General features: G+C 42.2%; 1 protein-coding gene across 4 annotated transcripts in view; it reads left to right on the top strand.

Annotated features, from left to right (window-relative positions):
* Window positions 1–23521, top strand: part of LOC136699708 (ribonuclease inhibitor-like) — a 101201-nt gene that overhangs the window by 21075 nt on the left and 56605 nt on the right. Inside the window, exons 4-5 of one of the 4 annotated variants that reach the window (XM_066674633.1) lie at window positions 1710–1877; window positions 20300–20367. In XM_066674633.1, coding sequence (XP_066530730.1) covers window positions 20301–20367 — 67 coding nt within the window. In that variant the 5' untranslated portion in view covers window positions 1710–1877; window position 20300. Of the gene's footprint in view, window positions 1–1709; window positions 1878–16548; window positions 17859–19220; window positions 20368–23521 lie in introns of those variants that run through there. The other 3 variants (XM_066674635.1, XM_066674634.1, XM_066674631.1) reach the window with 3 other exon arrangements.

The following is a 23521-nucleotide window of genomic DNA, read 5'->3' as shown; positions in this document are numbered from 1 at the left end:
TGACACCAGGCGAGTCCCAGGGAAGGTCACAGAGAGGACCGTGGATCTGTGAACCCCAAAGTTCTTGGGTCCCTTCAAATTGATCAACGACATCAGAGAGTTCATCAGAAACTGAGTGTTTCCAAAAAGGTTCAAATGTAAACTAATATTTAGGCGCTGTTCCAGTGTTTGTTGTAAAGGAGAAATCAAGCTTAACACTTGTTTTAAACAGAAATGTGAGTGTAAACTGTTGCGCTGCGTGTGCACCCAAATGGAGTCTGATTCTGGTGGGGCTCTATTGTTCTGTGACACACAGCACATCTCTAGGTGTGCAGCAGCTTTCAGGCCCCTTCAGAAAACCTTCCCTGTGTTGTGACTGGATTCACAGCGTTTCTGAACTTGATGGATTTTTTTTGTTGGGTGTGTTTTAGAAACATATCTCCATTTTCCGGCTGCATTTGTGGGAAACAGACACTAGCGTTAATGCTACTGAGCACTGATTGGCTGACGCTGGAGTTACGGCCGGTTACGACACCACAGCTTTGTTTGGTGGTAACTACGGCAGGGAGTTAACGTCCTCTGTTCCTGGACTAACACTAATGAGACTATCTGTATTGTTAAACATATACATTACTACAATAAAGCATTATTAAATTAGTGTCTCACACATTTAAACACATGTAGTGGACAGTTTTGGACACAGCACACTACACCAAATAATATCCCAAACATCCAGAGTGAAGAATGAAGTGTGTAAATGATTAGATCACTGAAGTGTACAAGAGCAGAGCAAATGAAGTTATTTCATAGAGGAACTACGTCAGTTCATCGTTATCTTCATCCTGTAAAGAGCACTATACTATAAACAACACGACTAACTACAATAAACTAAACGTCCCTCTCTGAGTTTCTCTGTGTCAGCTCTGTCTCCTGCTCTGAGAGAGTCTGAGCTCAGGGGGATTTTAGACTCTAACCTGTTTGTACTCTCTGTAAAACACACTCCAACACAAAGCCCTTCTGTAAGCTGCTCTGGATACGAGCGTCTGCTAAAGGCTGTAAAGGTCAAAGCTAAGACAGATATTAGCATGGGACAGAAGCACAGTTTATAGGACATTTGTCTATTATTTATTCACAGACACAAACCTGAAAATGAAACACTACTCTGTCAGTAACACTTCCCTCCTGATGTCTGTGGTTTCTGAACATTTGATGGTCTACAGGTTTGTGTTTGAAAATGTCCTGCAAAGAAAAATATAAAACCCCAAATCCTGAAGATGTCCATCCTCCTGCCCCCAGTGATCTGAGCCCCTGCACTCGCTGTGTGGGGTGTGGGTCAGAGCTCTGGTCAGAGCACATTACTGAGGGGTTTGGCCCTGGAGCCTCACTGGGCACTGACCTGGACAGGCTCCTGAACATTTAGTCGACACAAAACAGTGGAAAAGCTGAAACTAAGCACAGTTTCCTAATCGGGAATCCTCTGTGTATCTGCTGCTCTGAAGTCCCTCCCCCGTCTGCTCTGGGCGACTGCTGTAAAGTTCACACTCACTGACTTCATCCTCACAACTGAGACACTTTTACAAAGTCTTTAAACTGGAGTTCAACAGTTTAAAAATGTGTCTGCGGTGGGGTCTCAGACATTTGTTACTGCTCTGTGTTGAGGAAATTAATGCATTTCTTTTGTATGAAAATGATCAGAGTTTATAAACTATGGTTTTGTTTGAATTCTCCAGAGAAACCCATTCATTTTTAGAGCGCCCTCTAGTGTCTGACAAACCCAGAAGACAATCGAAAGTGATACTTCTCTCTGCCCCAGCCCTTCCTGCGTGTGTCTGATCCAGTCCAAACCGGATTTAAAAACACTGCTGTTTGTGAAGATCAGGAGCAGAGCTGAAAAACGGGTAAGACTTAATTTACAGTTTACAGACCTGAAGATTATAGATAGTTCAGTGTGTGTGTGTGTGAGAGAGAGAGGGAGAGGGAAAGAGAGACTGTGTGTGCGTGTGAGTGTCAGAGAGAGACTGCGTAAAGACGATAAGTGTAAAAACATGAGGTAAAGTTGGCTCAGCGTTCGATATTCGCCAATCATTCACCCGCGAATATCCTGGTTATTAAAAAAACAACAAGTACTCGCCAAATGACTACTTCAGTGCAATTACTACAACATTGTGAACTTATTCACACACACTGGCGGTCAATGTTTTTACTGCTGTAAGATGTGAAAAAGTCTTGGGTATAAGGCATTTAAATACGTAAACCCTGTAACACACTGTTGAAAGCTGATTGAACATCATCTTCCCGATGTGTTGTATGTAAACCTTGTAACAAAAAACAGATTCTATCTGAGATGTTATATATTTTCTGTTTCTGAACTACGAAAAATGGGTGACACAATTAAACGACATGAACCACAGACACAATTCCAGGCCTATGATGTAGTACACCCAAGGACCAACACCCTTCATGCTCATTTGGACTTGTGAACCTTGTAACAAATTTGTGAAAACAGATTCTTTGTCAGATTTCCTATATTTTCTGTTTCTGGACTAAGGAAAGATGGGTGTCACAATTAAGTCTTAGAACTGCACATTTTATTTAGGTTGGTTGTAGATGCTCTAAAATATATATTTTTGAACAGAAAATGATGCACTATCCTGCTGAACTACAGGAACTGTTATTTAACTATTTACATCAACACACACAGGGACATGTTACACATCAGGGCAGTGTGGACAGTGCAGGTCCTGTCCAGTTTGAGAGAATGTCTCCCATTCTTCTGGTGTCATTGCCAGACATTTGTGGTGGAACCAGAAATTCCACACATTACACTGTATCTGCACAGTAACAATAAAAAAGGGGAAAAAAGAGAGAAAAAGAAACATGTAACTGACTGTTATTTAGAAACGTATTTAAATGCCTTATACCAAAAGACTTTTATTTTGAAAAGAAGTTGTGTCGCTAAAGCGCTTCTCGGCCAGAAAGAACTCATCTGTAAATCACATAATGATATTTTCACATCTTACAGCAGTAAAAACATTGACCGCCAGTGTGTGTGAATAAGTTCACAATGTTGTAGTAATTGCACTGAAGTAGTCATTTGGCGAGTACTTGTTGTTTTTTTAATAACCAGGATATTCGTGGGTGAATGTCTGGCGAATATCGAACGCTGAGCCAACTTTACTGCGGTAGGTACAAGAGGAACTCTTACGTTTAATTTAATGATCTCAGTATTAAACGACCGCTCCTCCCGCACACTCTGCAGATCTGATAAATACACTGGTCCTACCCCATTTAGACATTTATAGACCAGTAATAACACCTTAAAGTCTATTCTGTAACAGACTGGTCTCCAGTGTAAGGATTTGAGGATGAAGGGGGGGGGGGTGATCTCTTCTTTTGCTCCGAGTGAGACTCTGGGGCTGCATTTTGAATCAGCTGAAGTTGTGTAATGGTCTTTTGTGGAAGTCCAGCTAAGAGACCATTACAGTAATCAATACTAGAAATAAAATCATGGATAAGTTTCTCCAGCTCTGGTTTAGTCAGAAAATCTCTAATCTTACTGATGTTCTTAAGATGGTAAAATGCTGATCTAGTAACCGCTTTAATATGAGACTAAAACTGAGATCTGAACTCTTTTACTCTGAACTCTGACATTTTAACTAAGGAGTTTTTATGAGGTGATGGAGAGGGTACAGACTCATTGTTGGATATAAATGTATTAATCACTCGTCTATGTGTTAGGTACAGTTGTGTTCAAAATAATAGCAGTCCAATTTGACTAACCAGATAATCACTGTTTTTGGTATAAATGATATTACCACACGACAAACAATGTAACAGTTCGTGCAGTAGATTCTTAGAAAACCAACAGACCCAGCATTCATTATCTGCATGCTCTTGAGTCTGTGTATTTGCATAATTAATTGAAAGGGGTGTGTTCAAAATAATAGCAGCGTGGAGTTCAATTAGTGAGGGCAATCATTCTGTGAGGAAACAGGTGTGAATCAGGTGTCCCTTATTTAAGGGTGAAGCCAGCACATGCTCTACATGTATTTCTCCTTGAAAGCCTGAGAAAAATGGGTTGATCGAGACATTGTTCAGAAGAACAGCGAGCTTTGATTATAAAGTTGATTGGAGAGGGTAAAACTTATAAAGACGTGCAGACAATAATAGGCTGTTCAGCCAAAATGATCTCCAATGCTTTAAAATGGAGAGGAAAACCAGAGAGACGTGGAAGAAAACGGAAGACTACCATTCGAATGGATCAAAGAATAGTAAGAATGGCAAAGGCTCAGCCAATGATCAGCTCCAGGATGATCAAAGACAGTCTCAGGTTACCTGTGAGTACTGTGACAGTTAGAAGACACCTGTGTGAAGCTAAACTATTAGCAAGAAGTCCCCGTAAAGTCCCACTGTTAAAAAAAAGACACGTACTGAAGCGGATACAATTTGCCAAAGAACATATCAACTGTCCTAAAGAGAAATGGAGAAACATATTGTGGACTGATGAAAGCAAAATTGTTCTTTTTGGGTCCAAGGGCCGCAGACAGTTCGTCAGACGACCCCCAAACTCTGAATTCAAGCCACAGTACACTCTGAAGACAATGAAGCATGGTGGTGCAAGCATCATGATATGGGCATGTTTCTCGTACTGGTGCTGGGCCTATTTACCGTATACCAGGGATCATGGACCAGTTTGCATATATCAGAATATTGAACAGGTCATGTTGCCTTACGCTGAAGAGGAAATGCCCTTGAAATGGGTGTTTCAACAAGACAACGACCCTAAACACACTAGTAAACGAGCAAAATCTTGGTTCCAGTCCAACAAAACTGAGGTTATGGAGTGGCCAGCCCAATCCCCGGACCTTAATCCGATAGAAAACTTGTGGGATGACATCAAAGATGCAGTTTCTGAGGCAAAACCGAGAAATGCAAATGAATTGTGGAATGTAGTCAAAGCATCCTGGGCTGGAATAACAGTCGACAGGTGCCAGAAGTTGGTTGACTCTATGCAACACAGATGTGAAGCAGTTCTAAAAAACTGTGGTTATTCACCTAAATATTAGGTTAGTGATTCACAGGAATGATAAATCCCAAAAAAAGAGTACATATTGTGAGTTAATAAAGACAAATGCAGATACTGCTATTTTTTTGAACAGCCCAATGTTAATTGTTTGGTATTTTCTGTAAAGTAGTTAAAAATTATTTAAATTTCTCTTCATGTTTTGATTTGGAAAACAGTATGCAATGTTCCCAATGCATGGAAATAAAAACTGCTATTAAGATTTTGAGCTTAACTAATGTTTTTAAACACACTGCTATTATTTTGAACACAACTGTATGTGTCCACACTCCTATATTATATTCTCTCTCTCTCTTTGTGTGTGTGTGTGTGTGGGCGGGTCGGTGTGTGTGTGTGTGTGTGGGTGTGGGTGGGTCGGTGTGTGTGTGTGTGTGTGTGTGTGTGTGTGTGTGTGTGTGGGCGGGTCGGTGTGTGTGTGTGTGTGTAGGTGTGGGTGGGTCGGTGTGTGTGTGTGTGTGTGTGTGATGCAGCTGCTCGAGATCAGGACTGTTCTGTTATTTTGTTTGTGACACTGTGGGGTTGTTTCCTGTGTGTGTGTGTGTGTGTGTGTGTGTGTGTGGGCGGGTCGGTGTGTGTGTGTGGGTGTGGGTGTGGGTGGGTCGGTGTGTGTGTGTGTGTGTGTGTGATGCAGCTGCTCGAGATCAGGACTGTTCTGTTATTTTGTTTGTGACACTGTGGGGTTGTTTCCTGTGTGTGTGTGTGTGTGTGTGGGTGTGTGTGGGTGTGGGCGGGTTGGTGTGTGTGTGTGTGTGTGTGTGTGTGTGATGCAGCTGCTCGAGATCAGGACTGTTCTGTTATTTTGTTTGTGACACTGTGGGGTTGTTTCCTGTGTGTGTGTGTGTGTGTGTGTGTGTGTGTGTGTGGGCGGGTCGGTGTGTGTGTGTGGGTGTGGGTGGGTCGGTGTGTGTGTGTGTGTGTGTGTGATGCAGCTGCTCGAGATCAGGACTGTTCTGTTATTTTGTTTGTGACACTGTGGGGTTGTTTCCTGTGTGTGTGTGTGTGTGTGTGGGTGTGTGTGGGTGTGGGCGGGTTGGTGTGTGTGTGTGTGTGTGTGTGTGATGCAGCTGCTCGAGATCAGGACTGTTCTGTTATTTTGTTTGTGACACTGTGGGGTTGTTTCCTGTGTGTGTGGGTGTGTGTGGGTGTGGGTGGGTGTGTGTGGGTGTGGGTGGGTGTGTGTGTGTGTGTGTGGGTGGGTCGGTGGGTGTGGGTGTGTGTGTGTCGGTTGGGGGGAGGTGGGTGGACAGGACGGCTGATAAATGAAGAGTACTATGGTGCCGCCCATCTGTTGGAGATATACCTTTGTTACCTTTTAAGGAAAAAAAACCTCTGAATTCAGGATTCATCTGGTGAACTTTTATTTACAGGCTACATATTTGTTAAATAGAAGGCTAATGTTTATTTTTTATTGTATTTGATATTTATGTATAATATTCCAATGAATGGATTATTGGTGTGTCTTTGTTGGTAATTATATGAATAATTATATTACTGCAACATTTTATTTGTTGATGCCTGTGTATAGAGGCTGTTTACATTTTTCTGTGTCATCTGCAGCAAAGCACAGCCAAATGGAAGAGTATTTTTACATTTTTACTTGGTTCTTATAAGAAAATAATAAAAAACAAAAGAAAAATCTGCTTATAATATAATTTATTAATACCCACTAGCTGAAACTGGACCAAGGCCCACTCCGACACTACTTCCCTGCGTCATGATTGTTCCCCTCTCATTCTGTGAGTCAAGGTCTCAGGGTTCTCTGTGTGACCTGTGTAGAGTCTCAGGGTTCTCTGTGTGACCTGTGTAGAGTCTCAGGGTTCTCTGTGTGACCTGTGTAGAGTCTCAGGGTTCTCTGTGTGACCTGTGTAGAGTCTCAGGGTTCTCTGTGTGACCTGTGTAGAGTCTCAGGGTTCTCTGTGTGACCTGTGTAGAGTCTCAGGGTTCTCTGTGTGACTGTGTAGAGCCTCAGGGTTCTCTGTGTGACTGTGTAGAGTCTCAGGGTTCTCTGCGTGACTGTGTAGAGTCTCAGGGTTCTCTGAGTAACTGTCTAGAGCCTCTGGGTTTTCTGTGTGACCTGTGAGGACCTCTGGGTTCTCTGTGTGACCTGTGTAGAGTCTCAGGGTTCTCTGTGTGACTGTGTAGAGTCTCAGGGTTCTCTGTGTGACTGTGTAGAGTCTCAGGGTTCTCTGTATGACCTGTGTAGAGCCTCAGGGTTCTCTGTGTGACTGTGTAGAGTCTCAGGGTTCTCTGTGTGACTGTGTAGAGTCTCAGGGTTCTCTGTGTGACTGTGTAGAGTCTCAGGGTTCTCTGTGTGACCTGTGTAGAGTCTCAGGGTTCTCTGTGTGACTGTGTAGAGTCTCAGGGTTCTCTGTGTGACCTGTGTAGAGTCTCAGGGTTCTCTGTGTGACTGTGTAGAGTCTCAGGGTTCTCTGTGTGACCTGTGTAGAGTCTCTGTGTTCTCTGTGTGATTGTGTGGAGCCTCTGAGTTCTCTGTGTGACCTGTGTAGTGTCTCAGAGTTCTCTGTGTGACATGTCTAGAGCCTCAGGGTTCTCTGTATTACTGTGTAGAGACTCAGGGTTCTCTGTGTGACTGTGTAGAGTCTCAGGGTTCTCTGTGTGACTGTGTAGAGTCTCAGGGTTCTCTGTGTGACTGTGTGGAGCCTCTGAGTTCTCTGTGTGACTGTGTAGAGTCTCAGGGTTCTCTGTGTGACTGTGTAGAGTCTCAGGGTTCTCTGTGTGACTGTGTAGAGTCTCAGGGTTCTCTGTGTGACTGTGTAGAGTCTCAGGGTTCTCTGTGTGACTGTGTAGAGTCTCAGGGTTCTCTGTGTGACTGTGTGGAGCCTCTGAGTTCTCTGTGTGACTGTGTAGAGTCTCAGGGTTCTCTGTGTGACTGTGTAGAGTCTCAGGGTTCTCTGTGTGACTGTGTAGAGTCTCAGGGTTCTCTGTGTGACTGTGTAGAGTCTCAGGATTCTCTGTGTGACCTGTGTAGAGTCTCAGGGTTCTCTGTGTGACTGTGTAGAGTCTCAGGGTTCTCTGTGTGACCTGTGTAGAGTCTCTGTGTTCTCTGTGTGATTGTGTGGAGCCTCTGAGTTCTCTGTGTGACCTGTGTAGTGTCTCAGAGTTCTCTGTGTGACATGTCTAGAGCCTCAGGGTTCTCTGTATTACTGTGTAGAGACTCAGGGTTCTCTGTGTGACTGTGTAGAGTCTCAGGGTTCTCTGTGTGACTGTGTAGAGTCTCAGGGTTCTCTGTGTGACTGTGTAGAGACTCAGGGTTCTCTGTGTGACTGTGTAGAGTCTCAGGGTTCTCTGTGTGACTGTGTAGAGTCTCAGGGTTCTCTGTGTGACCTGTGTAGAGTCTCAGGGTTCTCTGTGTGACTGTGTGGAGCCTCTGAGTTCTCTCTGTGACCTGTGTAGTGTCTCAGGGTTCTCTGTGTGACCTGTGTAGTGTCTCAGGGTTCTGTGTGTGACCTGTGTAGAAGGATTAAAAATGTAAAATATTATAAAAAATGTTAAAGCTATTAAAATATAATTAAAATAGATCATATAATTAAAAAAAATAATTGTAATGATTTTAAAGCAATTCAGAAATAATTAAAACAAATTAAAATATAAAATACATATAAAACAGTGTAATAAAAGAAAGGGTGTTAAATAAAATAGCAATGAAAACTAGAGGGTGTAAGTTCAAGAACTTTGGTCAATTTGGCTTGTCACGTATTGCTAGCATCATTGCTACATTAGCTTATATGCCGCTTAGCGGGGTTAAAAACACATCTTATATAATCAGCTTTGTAAGTCTTGAATGTCTGAATGTGTCTGTGAGCTCCGTATACCGTTAGAAAGCACAGATCCTACTGTTTCTAAAAATAGCGCTCTCATCACGGTGCTGTGAAGCCTCTGGGAGTAATCCAGTGTGAAAAACCACCTAAAAATCAAGGCGCTCCTTCAAAATTTTTGTCTTATGTCCTTGTCATGAAAGATTCTAATGATATTCGCTAAAATAAAGACGCTGCAAAGGGACAAGAAAGACGGTGTTTACTTTCAGTTTCATTTTGACTCACATGAAGTCAACCCACGCTGTCTCTGGGCAGAAAAATATGAGTCATCAGCAAAAACATGTTCCTATTATTGATTTATAGTTTTTCAAGGTTTTTGTAGGTTTCACATCAAATGACACTGCATTAGATCAACAAATATAAACTAAAAAGCTTAAATAATTCTTTATTGTGTGTTTTCTAAATAAACAAGTATTATTTAATCATTTTTTTAAAAGATTATAATAATAATAATAATTGTAAATATTATCAGCATCTGAGAAAACTGCCAAAGTACCAAAATGTTTTTTATTTGTTGAGATATTGTCCATATTTGCCCTGAACTAAATTCCTGAAAGTCTGGGCCTGCTGTGACTGTCAGAACTTTATCAGTCATACATCCCAGAGCTTAGAATATCAAGAAAAATATGTCCGTCTGATGCTACAAATTTATTTTATCACAGTAATATGACATGTAATAAATTAGCATCAAAAATGCTTATGATTTCAACTAACAGACACCTCACACTAACAATCTGTGTGAAGATACCCGATGTGGGAGTATGATTTCAAGGCTGTACATTGAGAAATATGAAAAAAAAAGCAGGCACTAGGTAAAATTTTGGTCAAAACACGACAAATTTATAGAAAAATTGATTTATCGGTCAGAATGAAAACCTCCAGTGATTATATATTTGAGTAGCTAAGGTTCTTTAGAAAATAAAACAACATATTGAATATGACTATGTCACATAATTACTGTTTAAATGCAACTGAAAGAGGCACTGACAAAAAAAACGGAATAGCAAAATAGCTATATATATAGGGTCCATCGAGTTAATAACTAGGACTTTACATTTATATAACAATCTCTCCAATAATACCTTTAAAATACCACCAACTTAAAGGGATTGCCGATATACTTCGACTGACACCTTACTAAAAATTAAAGTTTAATCCCCCTTTAAATTAGACTTCCACCTTAAATAAGTTACCACTTCAAATAACCCTTAAAATGTCCGCCAATACATTTTGATGGCCACCTTTAAAAACATTCCACCTTAAGAAACTCACAGTTTCATTAAGTCGTCCACATTAAAAACAACAACGTTATTAGGATTTCCACCTTAAAGATGTCCTTTAAAATCGTAGAGACTGTCTGTATATTTCTGTGTCCCTCACACCCCTCCCACTTCCTTTTTCTCTCTCTCCCACTCCCCTTCCCTTTCTCTCTCTCTCTCTCACACACACACACACACAGACACACACACACACACACGCACACACACACACACACACACACACACAGACACACACACAAATATTTAAAATATTTTTGTTGCTTAATACATGTCACAACTTCCAATGTGCGACACCCGTCAGTGTGTGGTTTCTTGAACTATTTGACTGCTGACTGCACGGCGCCAGTAAAATAATGATGGCACACAGAGAGAGGACAGCGTTTTTATTTGCTGCCAGTGGACAATTTAACTTCGGCGTTTTTCTTTTCCATTAACTACAAGGACTCAAATAGACATTGAGTATTTTACTTAACCGTCAACACAACGTCTTTTTAAAAATGTTTTGTTGAATGCAGAAATGTTATTTCATTTTCTCTGCAGCCGTTCATTGATTTCATAAATGTAACACAGTGTAGTTTGTTTATACACAGCACAAAGGCAAAAAAAAACCCTGTTAATGCATTGTTATTTCATTTAAAATTTCAAAAGGGTTTTGTGGCTCCCAGTGTTTTCTTTACTGTGTGAAATGGGTCCAAACGGCTCTGTGAGTGGTAAAGGTTGCCGACCCCTGATGTAGCCAATCTACAGCATATAAAATGTGAGACAGAGATTCTGTGGCAAAGTGCATGGGTTACTAAGTTAGCTCTAAATATCAGATCTCTCACAAACAAATCACACTTAATTAATGATTTTATTACAGCACATGGGCTTGATTTTATACTTTTAACTGAGACTTGTTTAAATTAATGTAGTGCTGCAACAGTTTTATTGGAGTCGGCTCCTCCAGATTTTCATTTTTTAAATGTATCTCGTGCCAGTAGAAAAGGTGGAGGTCTAGCCGCTCTGTTCCATGGTTCCTTTCAGTGTAAGCAGTTATCATTTGGTGACTTCACAACATTTGAGGACCTCTGTGTAGTTCTGAAACGGACACCACAGATATCACTAGTTACTGTCTACAGGCCTCTGAAGTACAGTGCTAATTTTATTGATGAATTTACAGAGATGCCGTCTTTTATTTCTACAGACTTTGACCATTTTGTTGTTGCTGGTGACTTTAACATATCGACAATCCCAAGGACTGTTTTGCCAAGGAGCTACACGTCATATTGGACTCTTTTGGCGTTTCACAGCATGTTACAGGGAGTACACATTGTCATGGTCACACTCTGGATATTGTTATCTCAAAGAGTCTCAACATATCAGTGACTGTGAAGGACGTCACACTGTCAGATCACTACTGTGTGTTCTTTGATGTGGGCCTCACCATCAGAGACAGAAGAGATTGTGTCAAGAAAAGGATTATAAAGAACTGCACAGCTACACTTTTCATGAGTTAAATGTGCACTACACCATGTGAACAATCCAACTCTGTGGATGATCTGCTGAATAGTTTTAATTAAAAAACTGTCAGTGTTATGGATGAGATTGCGCCAGTTAAAGTGAAGGCTACGTCTTGCAAACAGAAAGCACCGTGGAGAAATGCTTCTGTTGTTCAAATCCAAAAGAGGGAGTGTCGCAAGGCAGAACGCAGATCGCGTAAAACAAGTCTTCATTTTCACAAAGAAATCTACAAAGATAGGCTACGTCAATACAACACAACAATATACAAAACACGACAATCCTATTTCTCTAGCATCATGAACAATAACACTGACAACAGCAAAATCCTCTTCACCGTGGCCGACAGACTCACTAACTCACCCACACCAATGGCCCCTGAATTAGTATCAACTGAGAGATGTAATGAGTTTGCATTCTTTTTTAAAACTAAAATCCAGAATATCAGATGAGTGATACTCCACACTGTAAACACCTCACTCGTGTCGGGGGTCTTTCGAGCTCCTCACTAAAAACTGCATTTGTAAAGCCTCTTCTAAAAAAGAAAAATTTAGAATCTTCTCTGATAAGTAACTACAGGCCAATTTCTAATTTACAGTTCATTGGCAAAATCATTGAGAAAATAGTGTTCAGGCAAATCACTGGTTTCTTGTCCATGAACAGTAGCCTAGACAAATTCCAGTCCGGGTTCCGGTCTAATCACAGCCCTGAGACTGCTCTAATCAAGGTCATTAATGACATTCGCTTAAATACAGAGGCTGGAAAGGTATCTCTTCTATTACTTCTTGACCTTAGTGCTGCCTTTGATACCATTGACCATAAGATTCTTAAAGATAGACTCACAAACTGGGTTGGACATTCAGGTACAGTCCTGAAGTGGTTCATTTCTTACCTGGAAGGCAGGTACTACTTTGTAGAAATAGAAAATAATATTTCAGAGAACATGCCAGTGACCTGTGGTGTCCCCCAGGGCTCTATTCTTGGTCCACTTTTATTTAATTTAGATTTGCTTCCTCTTGGCCAGATTCTACAGGACTATGGGCTGTCCTATCACAGCTATGCAGATGATTTACATGGCCCTGTCCCCAAACGACTCTGGTCCAGTTGACTCATTAAGCAAGTGCCTTGAACACATCACTAACTGGATGAGACACAATTTTCTGCAGCTGAATAAAGATAAAACTGAGATAATACTATTTGGGAATAGCACTGAGAGACAAAGATTGGCTACGTATCTGGACTCGAGAGCCCTCAAATCTAAAGAACTGGCTCAGAACCTTGGTGTATTGATGGACTCAGATCAGTTTTAGTCTCATATTAAAGCAGTTACTAGATCAGCATTTTACCATCTTAAGAACATCAGTAGATTAGAGACTTTCTGACTAAACCAGAGCTGGAGAAACTTATCCATGCCTTTATTTCTAGCATTGATTACTGTAATGGTCTCTGAGCTGGACTTCCACAAAAGACCATTAAAGAGCTTCAGCTGATTCAGAACACAGCCTCCAGAGACTCACTCGGAGCAAAAGAAGAGACACATCACCCCCCCCCCACTCCTCTTCATCCTCAAATCCTTACACTGGAGACCAGTCTGTAACAGAATAGACTTTAAGGTGTTATTACTGGTTATAAATGTCTAAATGGGGTAGGACCAGGGTATTTATCAGATCTGCTGCAGAGATATGAGCCGAGCAGAGCTCTCAGATCTTTAGGAACTAGTCAGTTAGTCCTGCCTCAGGTCAAAACTAAACATGGAGAGGCAGCGTTTAGCTACTATGCTGCTCATAAATGGAACCAGCTGTCTGAGAATATTAGAAGAGCCCTGACTTTAGACACTTTTAAATCAAGACTGAAAACACTCCTGTTTGAGCAGCTACAGCTCAGTTTAAAATACTCTGCACTTTTCTGTAACGGCATTTTATTTCTTTTATTTCTTTTCATTTATTGTCATTTTAAATTGTTTTAATCATTTTTAATCATTTTACTCTTTTTATGTAATTGTCTTATTGGAAATTTATGATTTTACTCTGGCTTTTAATGTAATTGTTTCTTTTTCTGTAAAGCACTTTGAATTGCTTCAGTATGAAAGGTGCTCTATAAATAAACTTGCCTTGCCTTCAATGTTAAGAACTTTAAATTGAAAATCAAAACACAGCACAAATTCTAAACAGTACACAAGTGTTAATAATCTAAACTGGGAAAGTGTTTAATACTGTTCAAAACTACAGAATAATGAATGCCAGGAAGGCATCTGCCATGTTCTACAACCAAATCACATGGAGAGGTGACATTTTGTCTCCGACACTATCCGTTGCGGTACAAAAAGGAAAAACAGACAATAAAATAGCACACCTGTGTTGTAAAAGAAGACAGTTCATTGTTGTCTGTGAGAAGGCAGTAGAAACTCCTGAGAGAACACAGGGAACATTCTCAGTGTCTCAATGAATACACGGTGCTGAATCTACATTTAACACGCACATTAGCTCATAACACAGCCTCTCACTCGACAAGAAAACACACTTTTACAACCACAAAGATACTTCTGAAATGTGCATTATACTTTTAACAAACGAACCAAGGTTTTTCTTTATTAACTTTTTATGAATATTTACCACATGCTCAATACTTTTTATACTCAACTTCACTCTACATTCCTCTCCTTTCTTACTGCAGACTGAAGGAGAGAGCACAAGCCCATGAATCACAAAATAAAATACAAACCAAATGTCGTAAATCATAAACAATTTTACCTCATGCAGGTTTATATAAAATAATAAATAAACAAAAATAACATTTCATATCTGCTCCACCTGGAATGGTGAAATCAGCTGGTGTCATGCACCGTGATCAGTGACGGTCAGGGGACCACAAGCGGACGTTCTTTTAAAGAAACAGAAATAACGGTTCCCCGAGGGACGGGACGTTACAGACTACTGCCGAGACTGCGCTGAACCCCAAATATATACAGGGGCTGTAAATATGCTGACCGACCAGCGGGGGGAGCCACACCCATTCAGCAGGAATTTCACCCCATAATATTCCTACAACTGTTCTACACTCTTACATAGAGATATTTACATTTTAATACATTTAATATTTCATGATTTTAAATAAATTAGAGTTTATCCACACGGTAAAATAGAGACCCAAAAAAACACAAAATCCCAAATCTAATGGCCGTTTTACACTGAGAAATAATGTTAACCCCAAGCACACCCTCAAGATACAGTGCCCTCTAGTGGCCACTTCCAGTTACAGCTCACACGGGTGAATTTCTGCTGCTCGTGGGCTGCTGTGACGTAATGATTACGGCGTGGGCGCCATGTTGGGGACCGGTCTGTTTTCAGAGCGCAGCGCTAATGTAAATGAATGGGAAAAACGGATAAATGAGTCTCATACACAGCTCCTCTCCCTGCACTGGAGAGAGGTTTACAACCCCCAGAAACACACCTCCTCTCTGTGTCAGAGGGGTAAAGGAGCGCACTGTGGAACACAATGGAATGAGGAGAAAAAGACCCTTAAAGTCGGTTAGACACAGCATTTTCATCATAGAATCTAATGGAACACTGTTCTCATGTGAATCTCTACTGTGTTTCTCTGCTCTTCTGAGTCTGAGAGAGTTATTCACAAAGTCTGGGCTGTGGGGGTCTAGAACAGCGCTGGGGAAATGGAGCTGTAATTCATTTATTCATTCATTCACTCATTCATTCATTAACAGGTGTGAGGTCTGGTTCAGATGATCATAAGTAACATACACAATAAATATACATATGATCTTCACTGAAACTAGTTCATATTTGCAACGTTTTATTTCTCTGAGAATATGATCAAAAGTAAACATTTCAAAAGTTATATTTTATTAAAAGTGTATTTCTATAACCTCTCCTCTCTGATCCCTTCTTCTTTTACCTTTCCCTCAGAGGAAAGAAAGGAACGACATCATGGAGAACTGGATCTCTGGGTGACTGTCTGTGAGGAGTGTGGTGTGTTCTCCCTGTGTCTGCGTGGGTTTCCTCTGGGTGACTGTCTGTGAGGAGTGTGGTGTGTTCTCCCTGTGTCTGCGTGGGTTTCCTCCGGGTGACTGTCTGTGAGGAGTGTGGTGTGTTCTCTCTGTGTCTGCATGGGTTTCCTCCGGGTGACTGTCTGTGAGGAGTGTGATGTGTTCTCTCTGTGTCTGCGTGGGTTTCCTCCGGGTGACTGTCTGTGAGGAGTGTGGTGTGTTCTCCCTGTGTCTGCGTGGGTTTCCTCCGGGTGACTGTCTGTGAGGAGTGTGGTGTGTTCTCCCTGTGTCTGCGTGGGTTTCCTCCGGGTGACTGTCTGTGAGGAGTGTGGTGTGTTCTCTCTGTGTCTGCGTGGGTTTCCTCCGGGTGACTGTCTGTGAGGAGAGTGGTGTGTTCTCCCTGTGCCTGCGTGGGTTTCCTCCGGGTGACTGTCTGTGAGGAGTGTGGTGTGTTCTCTCTGTGTCTGCATGGGTTTCCTCCGGGTGACTGTCTGTGAGGAGTGTGGTGTGTTCTCTCTGTGTCTGCGTGGGTTTCCTCCGGGTGACTGTCTGTGAGGAGTGTGGTGTGTTCTCTCTGTGTCTGCATGGGTTTCCTCCGGGTGACTGTCTGTGAGGAGTGTGGTGTGTTCTCCCTGTGTCTGCGTGGGTTTCCTCCGGGTGACTGTCTGTGAGGAGTGTGGTGTGTTCTCCCTGTGTCTGCGTGGGTTTCCTCCGGGTGACTGTCTGTGAGGAGTGTGGTGTGTTCTCCCTGTGTCTGTGTGGGTTTCCTCCGGGTGACTGTCTGTGAGGAGTGTGGTGTGTTCTCTCTGTGTCTGTGTGGGTTTCCTCCGGGTGACTGTCTGTGAGGAGTGTGGTGTGTTCTCTCTGTGTCTGCATGGGTTTCCTCCGGGTGACTGTCTGTGAGGAGTGTGGTGTGTTCTCTCTGTGTCTGTGTGGGTTTCCTCCGGGTGCTCCGGTTTCGTCCCACAGTCCAAAAACACACGTTGGTAGGTGGATTGGCGACTCAAAAGTGTCTGTAGGTGTGTGTGTGTGAGTGAATGAATGTGTGTGTGTGTTGCCCTGTGAAGGACTGGCGCCCCCTCCAGGGTGTATACTCACCTTGCACCCAATGATTCCAGGTAGGCTCTGGACCCACCGTGACCCTGAACTGGATAAGCGGTTACAGATAATGAATGAATGGATGTAATCTGGCTAACATATGATGACTGTGAACGTTTGCTTGTCTATGAACTTATAAAGAGATTTCATTATAAAGCTACAGATTTGGATGTAGCTAGATGATTTATAGTTTATTAATACTAATACGTGTTAGACCTGCGACAAATCAGTCAGTTTGCATCTCTGGGCATTTCATTAAGGGTCAGACAACTACTCGACTACTCGCCATATGCTACGACAGAACATACAAGTACATCTAAAAACACATGACTTACGGCTCAGAGTAGTGACATACCAGGTGTTAGTTGAGCTAAAGCTAAAGCTAAAGCTAGATGTGGAATGAACTCAAGGATATGAAACTATTAGCTGGTATAAGGTGCATAACTATTATTGTTTTACCGATGAATTTAGAAACCCACAAGTCAGCCTTTTACCTTTGATCCTTCATCAACAAATAATTAGCACCATGGCAACACCGGCACCATGTCCATCTGGTGTTTTGGTTGGAATACCGCATGTTGTCAAAATATCCCGGGGGCGCACGGCAACAACTACGTACAAATGAATACGTTAAAGTAGGTATGGTCTTTTAGTACACTGTTTACGTTTCTGACGTGTGTTGTACCTGCTTTAAGACGTCTGTGATCAGAGCAGTCCTGAAAAAGCAGAACATCTCCGTCCTGAACGACTACAGACAGCTGCTTTAACGTCTGTGATCATGAAGAGTCTTCAGAGACGTCTTATTAAACTTATTAAAGCTATGACCGATGTCCTCCAGGACCCTCTGCAGTTTCCAGACAGAACCCACAGCTCTGTAGATGACTCCATTAACTCGGCTCTGCACTACGTCCTCAAACACCTGGATGGCACCAACACTTATGTCCGTGTGGTGTTTGTAGACTTCAGCTCTGCTTTCAACACCATCACCCTGACGTTCTACTGGATAAACTGCTGTAACTCAGTGTCCCCCATCAGTCTGCTCCTGGATCCACAGCTTCTTCTCCAACAGGAAACAGTGCGTCAGGGTGGGGACTTCATCTCAGACGCTCTCAGCACTGTGGTCATTCAGAGAGAGAGAGAGAGAGAGAGCAGACTGTGGTCAGTTAGAGAGAGAGAGAGAGAGAGAGAGAGAGAGAGCAGACTGTGGTCAGTTAGAGAGAGAGAGCAGACTGTGGTCAGTTAGAGAGAGAGAGAGCAGACTGTGGTCAGAGAGAGAGAGAGAGAGCAGACTGTGGTCAGTTAGAGAGAGAGAGCAGACTGTGGTCAGTTAGAGAGAGAGAGAGAGAGAGAGAGAGAGAGAGAGAGAGAGAGAGAGAGAGCAGACTGTGGTCAGAGAGAGAGAGAGAGAGAGAGAGAGCAGACTGTGGTCAGTTAGAGAGAGAGAGCAGACTGTGGTCAGAGAGAGAGAGAGAGCAGACTGTGGTCAGAGAGAGAGAGAGAGCAGACTGTGGTCAGTTAGAGAGAGAGAGAGAGAGAGAGAGGTAGAGAGTGAGCAGACTGTGGTCAGAGAGAGAGGTAGAGTGAGCAGACTGTGGTTAGAGAGAGAGAGAGAGAGAAGACTGTGGTCAGTTAGCGAGAGAGAGAGACGTAGAGAGAGAGAGAGAGACGTAGAGAGAGAGAGAGACGTAGAGAGAGAGAGCAGACTGTGGTCAGTTAGAGAGAGAGAGCAGACTGTGGTCAGAGAGAGAGAGAGAGAGCAGACTGTGGTCAGTTAGAGAGAGAGAGAGAGAGGTAGAGAGTGAGCAGACTGTGGTCAGAGAGAGAGGTAGAGTGAGCAGACTGTGGTCAGAGAGAGAGGTAGAGTGAGCAGACTGTGGTTAGAGAGAGAGAGAGAGAGAAGACTGTGGTCAGTTAGCGAGAGAGAGAGAGACGTAGAGAGAGAGAGAGAGACGTAGAGAGAGAGAGAGACGTAGACAGAGAGCAGACTGGTCAGTTAGAGAGAGAGAGAGAGAGAGAGAGAGAGAGAGAGAGGTAGAGAGTGAGCAGACTGTGGTCAGTTAGAGAGAGAGAGAGAGAGAGAGGTAGAGAGAGAGACGTAGAGAGTGAACAGACTGTGGTCAGTTAGACAGAGAGAGAGAGAGAGGTAGAGAGAGAGAGCAGACTGTGGTCAGTTAGAGAGAGAGAGCAGACTGTGGTCAGAGAGAGAGAGAGAGAGAGAGAGGTAGAGAGAGAGACGTAGAGAGTGAACAGACTGTGGTCAGTTAGACAGAGAGAGAGAGAGAGGTAGAGAGAGAGAGCAGACTGTGGTCAGTTAGAGAGAGAGAGCAGACTGTGGTCAGAGAGAGAGAGAGAGAGCAGACTGTGGTCAGTTAGAGAGAGAGAGAGAGAGAGAGGTAGAGAGTGAGCAGACTGTGGTCAGAGAGAGAGGTAGAGTGAGCAGACTGTGGTTAGAGAGAGAGAGAGAGAGAAGACTGTGGTCAGTTAGCGAGAGAGAGAGACGTAGAGAGAGAGAGAGAGACGTAGAGAGAGAGAGAGACGTAGACAGAGAGCAGACTGGTCAGTTAGAGAGAGAGAGAGAGAGAGAGAGAGAGAGAGGTAGAGAGTGAGCAGACTGTGGTCAGTTAGAGAGAGAGAGAGAGAGAGAGGTAGAGAGAGAGACGTAGAGAGTGAACAGACTGTGGTCAGTTAGACAGAGAGAGAGAGAGAGGTAGAGAGAGAGAGCAGACTGTGGTCAGTTGCGTCGTGGCTGATCAGCACAGACTCTGTGGTGGAGGATTGAGGACAGAACGGTTCCAGACTCTAAACTACTGCAGGATGTACACTGTGCTGTGTGTAAAGCAGCACACACTCAGAGACACGAGGTCTGTCCTGCTGTGTCAGAACATTACTGTGGTCTATTCCCACTCTGTTTAGAGGAGGTTTGTACTGGAGTCAGTGAGAGACACAAGTGAATCTGGATGAAGCTCGGTTCAGTCTCATAAAGAGTGAATGACTGACACTGTGTGATGTAAATACACTTAAATATATTACAGTTAATGTGCTCTTTATTCTGTGCTGGTTTTCTATTTTACAAATAAACACATGTTTCATAAACACATAAATACACTAAATTCCTGAATACAGATTTCAGTAACACTTTATATTGATCTTGTGAAAACAACATAATTAAAATGTTAATTCCTGATATATTCATACACTAAAGTTTTATTTAATGAAGTGGAGTCAGTGACTCCTCAGGCTCCATACGGTCAGTGGATCTTTAGAGTAGTTCCTCTTTGGTTTAGTTGAGTTCAGACAGCAGCACTGTGCTGTTTCTACAGTTTAGACCTGCTCCTGTTTTGTTGTAGGGATCATTCATGTCTTGTGTAGTGTAATGAGTGTGGGTCAGTCGTCCTGTAACTGTCCAGAGACTGCAGTAGGAAATGATCCACACTGTTAAACTGACCCGTTTACAGAAATGTTTATTAATGTGCTCTGTTCCTGTAAATCTAAACCCAGTAAAGCAGAACCTTCACTGTTCTTTCAGGATGAAGTTTCTCAGTGGGACTCTGAGTGTGATACTGATCATCTCTGGCTTCATGGAGACTGCAGCAGGTACGTGTCCACTTTACTGAACAAGGCAGTGTTTATATATAATACTTCTGTTGTGATTTTGCCCGGAGGTAGAGGCACATATTGCTGAATATTACCAGTTATTTACACAGGAGAACTATCTATAATATCTCTGTATCCAGTGGTGGACAAAGTACACAAACCTTGTACTGAGTAAAAGTACAGAGACTCAAGGTAAAATATTACTAAAAGTTCTGGTTTAAGATCTCCACTTGAGTAAAAGTACAGAAGTATTTACCTTCAAATGTACTGAGGTACTGAAAGTAAAAGTACCAGGACCTATTATGGCTCTAATGTTCTATTATAATGTATAATGTATTAAGACTCATGTTTAACACACTGTAGGTGAAAGACTCTAGTGTCACTCTTGGTTCCTCAGTCTTTTAATAGAATGTCATTAATGAGTCTGACACAGAACACAGCAGAAATGACCAAAGATTAAACACAGTGAATGATGTTATATCAACTATTACATACAGCCAAGGTGCTGTCCTCCAAACCAACAGAGGTCACTCTCTCCTGAGTATTAAGCCCAATTTAAGCTTCTGTGCTGGGCCTGTGCCGTAGGCAGTGTGGCCTGATGTGCACCTCTCCAGAAATGAAACTCTTAGCGTCTACGATTGGTCTGCAGTCCGACGGTCGCGGTTCAATGGTCCCGGTTGTATGTGCTGTACATATGCAGAATTGACAATAACACTCTCTTGACTTGACTCTTGACTCCAGGTGCTCAATTCAAGAAGTCCATATTAACTCCTCTACACTACACTCCCTTAATAGTGCACTTTAAAGATTTGTAAAACTACTGTAATACTACCCCACTACATTGTGTACTACATAGGGTTGAAGAAGATGTTTGAAATTCAGCCCTAGTGGTTTACAGGTGTAATTGCAGAGTGACACAGATGCCAATGCACAAATATAGCCTTTAACACCCGCACCGGACACTTGTGCAGGCTTCGACACAGGCTCTGCATTGAGTCGAGGCAAAAGAGTAAATTGTCCTTTAGTGTGTTCTCTGCACCAGAACGGTGTTTTACTCATTTAGGAACACTAGGGTTCTGCTCCTGGGGCTCCCTCTAGAGCAATTAACTTTTACAGCACTGTACTGAAATTGGTATGGAGGGGAAGTAAAGGGGTGGTTTCCTACCCTCCTCCAAAAGTTACATAATGCAGTTTCTGCAGTGCTAAGCCGAGAGCAGCAACAACAGAGGCTCCTTTCTCCACATTACTGGTCAGTGAAGCATCACAATGATTCTGAAGCTGTAATTTTAAGGTAAAATATATTACACAGTGTTCCTTTAAGCTCTGTTTTGTCTACATAGATGTACAGTTGCAATTCTGAGACACCAGTTTCTTAAACAGGCTACGGTTTTGTTTTTCTGACTTTTTGTCTGATACTCGGTTTTGTCTTTTGGACTTGTTTATCTCTCTGTACTGATTTTTGGGTTTTGGAATATTTCTTCTGGTTTTGACCTCTCATTACGTATTGTGTTTAATAAATCTCCAACTGACTCTCGCCCTCGGTGAGTGATTAGTGACATCTACAGATCTGTAAACCGTGTAAATGAATGAATAGTGGTTACTGATGATTCAGCCAAGTACTAAACGGTACAAATCACTTTGTTAATAAATTTTGTTAGTTACTTTGTATCTTAGAGTCTCAATTTCCCTCAACACTTGATAAAAACAAAGTCTGCCTTTGGTATTATTAGAGAAACATTTTCACTTGTTTTAGCGTGGTGACTGTGTTTATTCGTCTTCTAGCAACGGTGCCGCTGTGTGAATAGTCATTACTGATGACTCAAATACAGCCAAATACTAAACAGTCCAATCATTTTGTTAATTACCCAGACAGCAGCATATATCGGTCCACTGGCATAAAAAGGCTGTCACACCACTGACTGTAGACCACTGCTGGTCCACCATCGGACCCCTCAGATTACTGTCCTGTACCGGATAGAACTCATTTATAATCTCCTCACACAGATTTTACATTCACAGAGACTTTTATTCTGGAAAACACACTAATACAGATATTACCAACAACTCTGAGAGATATAATAATGAGTATGAGTCTGATATAAAATGATTAAATGATAAAAATGTTGACACAGTGCTGATTTAAATTATTTACTGATCTTATTTATAAAGAATAACAAAAAGAACCTAATGAAGGAGAAAATGTAAATTACACTGTGAATGGAAAAGTGCTAAAATGTGGCATTTTGTCTAAAATTCTGTTTAATCAGCAGTGGTCCGCCCAGAAAACGCTGTGTAAAACACTAGTGGACCTCCAACTCTGTCCTCAGTGGATCAACAGTGGTCCGCCGTCTCCTTGCTGTCAGGGTAATAAGAATCCTAAGAACTGAAAGTGATTACTTGGAGTCTCAAATTCACTCAATACTTGATAAAAACAAAGTCTGCCTTTGGTATTATTGGATTTTGGAGGATACACTTTTTTACTTGTTTTAGCGTGGCTACTGTTTGTCTCCTAGCAACGGTGCATCTGTGCAGAGCAGGGAGATTTGTTCAGACAGTTATATTTTTTATAATATATATAAATGTGTGTTTATATAATTTATTCACACACAAACCAACGTCCTTATCTGTGAGTGTGGGTCGGTCAAAGGGCACTGTGCACACTGACACACGTGTTGATGATAAATAAAAATAAAAATAAAAAACTTTCTGAGGGAGCAAATTTCAGTGACGGGTGCTGGAAAATAAGGATAAGACTTCTACACTGTTTAAGCATAGCTTAGAGGCCAGGTAACAGGCACTTTTGGTTTAGCACACCACAACAGATGCTTTTCCAGCAAATTGAGGCTCAAAACACACATATTTAGAGGACAAAGCCCCATTACCCGTGAGCACAAGTCGAGTGAAGGGTCTTCAGCTTCCTTCCTCTCTCTTAAATTCAGTGCTAAACTCCACTGCGGTGAGCTACTGGGCTTGTTTTTTTCCCCACCCATTTTCAGAGTGAGATATCAGTGAGCTCCCACAGCGCCCTCTTCCCGTGGCTCTCATCACATGCATGCTGGCCTTGTATTTAAAGACAATATTTGACATGAATTTGACACACCACACACACGTCATAAGATACCGCCCACATTTTTAAATACCGCGGTATACGGTA

This window comes from Hoplias malabaricus, chromosome 6 (genome assembly GCF_029633855.1).
Source record: "Hoplias malabaricus isolate fHopMal1 chromosome 6, fHopMal1.hap1, whole genome shotgun sequence".
Lineage (NCBI taxonomy): Eukaryota > Metazoa > Chordata > Actinopteri > Characiformes > Erythrinidae > Hoplias > Hoplias malabaricus.
This window is presented reverse-complemented; position numbering and strand designations above follow the sequence as displayed.